We start from the raw sequence: 3,390 nt of genomic DNA on the forward strand, positions 1-3,390 counted from the left end.
AATTTTACCGATCTCTGTAGTTTTTAAAGAAAATATGATTGGTTTTTATATATTTTTTAACGGAATTATTGGGGAGAAACGAAAATGTGATTGATTTAGGTAAGGAAAATATGGTAATATATTTTAAAAAAATAACGGAATTATCGGATTGCATTTTTTACCGATTTCTGTAGTTTTTAAAGAAAATATGATTGGGTTTTATAATATATTTCTTAACGGAATTATTGGGGAGAAATCTTTCACCCTAAAACAGTCCCCTGAAGTAAGTTGTGGGACTGCTTTTTTTTAAATAATTATCCAAAAGCGGCTCTGATTTGTAGATAATAAAAAAATCTTTCTCTACTACACCCCTGAAGTTAAGCTGTGGGCTGCATTCTTTAATTAATCTACTGAAAGCACCTCCCCTGCATTCAATATTTATGTTCAGAGACTTCTTTTTGTACCGACATCTCATCACGTACAGAACGTAAGTTTTTTTTCTTTATCAACGATAATACGATTAATTACTAGATTTAAAAACAAACATTATAAAAATTATAATGTCTGAACAATATCACATCTATACCATTATCAGAAATAAATTTTTTGTCATAAAACAGTGAGAGAGATATTTTTTTCTGAAGATATGTTGTAACAACATGGTTTTTACTTTTAATACCATACTGCTGATGTCTCAATAGCTCGTTATTAAAAAGAACTTCTTTATATTTCTCGTGGTTAAAGGTTTTAACAACAGATTTTTTAATTCCTTTAGCCGTTTTTTTATTTTGATTATCGAAAATATACGAATACATTTTCGGTTTTAATGAACAAAATTCTATTATAGGTTTAGATGCCGTCTCATCTTTAACATATCCTAGCTTATTTTTATTTGTTGCATCAAATAATTCATGTGTTAGGGTAGTTGCTGAAATCAAACATATTTGGAAATGATTTAAAGTCGTTATATAAATTATTAGTATAAATTTAAAGCGTTAGCGAATAAAATTCTATTAAGGTTTAGATGCCGTCTCATCTTTAACATATCCTAGCTTATTTTTATTTGTTGCATCAAATAATTCATGTGTTAGGGTAGTTGCTGAAATCAAACATATTTGGAAATGATTTAAAGTCGTTATATAAATTATTAGTATAAATTTAAAGCGTTAGCGAATCGGTATCTGTATATAACAAATTCACATTTTCACCATATTTATTTTTAAATATTTTATAAAATGTTTGATACATATGCAATTTACTTAATTCTAATACACAAAATCCTATATAAATCGGTTTATCCAAACATAAGTTAATTTTTTTCATTTTAAAAATCGTGAGATTATCATTAATAATTTGGAAATTTTCGAGAGCTGAGTGAGATAAATACTTTCGACATTGATTTTCAGTCATGGCTGTTTTTAAATTTAAACGCTTTCTCACATTCTGACAGGTTTTACCGAAAAAACTGTTGTTCATTAACTTGAAAAAACTTTTATCGAAATCATTCGTTGATTCCTGCCGTTTTTTATTATTAAACAATACATAATCTCTAAGCCATGGTTCTTGATTAAATGCAAGCACTCGATGAATTTTAGTTAATATTAAACCCTCTTCTAAATAAAATTTTAAATTTCTATAATGAATTACATAATTTTGTTTATCAAACAAAGTTGGAATTAATTTCTTATTATTATTATTATATTTTAAATTTAATTTAGTTAATACCGATTTTTGATAATTTGATAATAAATCGAATGGAATATATGTATGATTAGGAGCTAATGGTAAGTCATTATGGCGGTCATGAACATTTGGTGGATAATTTAAATCAACCTCTAAAATATAGCCTATATTATTCCTATCGGGAATATTACAAATGTCTAAAGCATTTATCTCATCCTCAGATAACCATCTGAAATTATTTACAGGTAAATAAGAACTCATCACAAATCCGTAGAGATTATTAGCATCTATCGAAATAATATAGTTATGTCGTTGATTTTTATCATAGGTTTCTGGAATTAGAGGATTGTTGGCCCTCGCGAATCTTTTCGAAGTTAGGCTAATTCCGCCGCGAATTGCTTGTTCAATAAAAAGGTACATATTAATATCTTTAAATAATTCGAGTTGAATTTTTGTCATTTTTAATCCACAATTCCATGTTAAGTCTGGAGCTGTTATGAAATATACTGGATCTAAATTATAATATTTTAAACTTAATTTTCTAAAATTTTGGAATATATCAGCTAGTAATAAAGTGTCAACATATTGATATAATTTTAAATAATCTTTAAAATTTTTACAATGAAATTTTTTCCAAACTAATTTTGCATGATCATAATCATCATCGCTAATATTTTCTCCAGATAATTCGTTATAAAAATATTTTTTCGGGGGTAAACATTTCTCGTATAAAATATCCTCGTTTTTAAAATAAGAATAGGGGAAAATTCCTTTTCTTTTTAATAAATTTTTATTTTCGTTATTATAGAAAAATTTATTAAAAATAGGAAAATTATAATTTGCATTTTTTAAATTTTCTGTTAAAGTAGTTAGCGAGGAATTTAAAAATTGATAACTGTCTATAAATTTGAAATGATCTAAAGTAAACGTTGTAAATTTTTCCGAATTTACGGGGATAATCTGAATTCTCGAAAATAGTTTAGGGGGAATATTTTTGAAAATCAGATGGGAGTCATAACCTGTAAAATTATGTAGTATAATAGGAATAAATTTTTTGAATCTATAATTTAAATTACAGCGGTTATGAGCTATTCCGCGATAATCACCTGTTAAGTGATCGTGATCTCTTACTCTGATATCATCATAATTAAACCCTCCCTCACATATATGACACTGATGTTCGTAATTATCGGGAATAGTATCTACATTCATTTCTACATAACTATTTATTTTATCTAATAAAATATTTAATTAATTCTGGATATCAAATAAAAAATGCTTAACAGCATCTTTACCACAATAAAAATTAGAATATAATAAATCATCATCATTTTCTATAATAACGATAGAATAACATATAGGTTTATGAATCTGAATAGTTTTAGTGAAACTAGAATATAGATCTACGGCGTTTACACGAACTTCTTCTAGAATCGATTCAAAATCAGAATAAATTACTATCAGGTGATATAATTGCTTATTGTAATTAGTAAATTTAGCAACTGCTCTTTCTCCAGTCGGGGGTAGAAACTTTCTGATATTTATAATTAGAACATATTTTCACATGCTCGTTTAAAGTGTGGCTTCTTTGAAAGCCTATAAGACAGCGTTTACAAAATTTTTGTATTACCAATTTTTCTGACAATAGTCTGTTAAAGTTTCTAATTAAAAAATAATGGGATTTATATAATAACAAATTAATTTCTTTTTCGAACTGATATTTACTTA

The 3,390-nt window shown here is 26.3% G+C and overlaps 1 protein-coding gene across 1 annotated transcript; it reads right to left on the bottom strand.

Annotated features, from left to right (window-relative positions):
- Window positions 1-1,137: 1,137 nt before the first annotated feature.
- On the bottom strand, window positions 1,138-3,020 carry LOC111629540. Its single transcript, XM_023373457.1, has one exon. The coding sequence runs from the start codon at window positions 2,872-2,874 to the stop codon at window positions 1,138-1,140; it is 1,737 nt and encodes a 578-aa protein (XP_023229225.1). The 5' UTR covers window positions 2,875-3,020.
- Window positions 3,021-3,390: the final 370 nt, after the last annotated feature.

Source organism: Centruroides sculpturatus, unplaced genomic scaffold (genome assembly GCF_000671375.1).
Source record: "Centruroides sculpturatus isolate CEXI.00-Female unplaced genomic scaffold, Cexi_2.0 scaffold499, whole genome shotgun sequence".
In the NCBI taxonomy this organism is placed as follows: Eukaryota; Metazoa; Arthropoda; class Arachnida; order Scorpiones; family Buthidae; genus Centruroides; species Centruroides sculpturatus.

What these genes read in the sequence shown, in the direction of transcription:
- LOC111629540 (XM_023373457.1), bottom strand. Translation starts at nt 2,874, where the DNA reads ATGAATGTAGATACTATTCCCGATAATTACGAACATCAGTGTCATATA.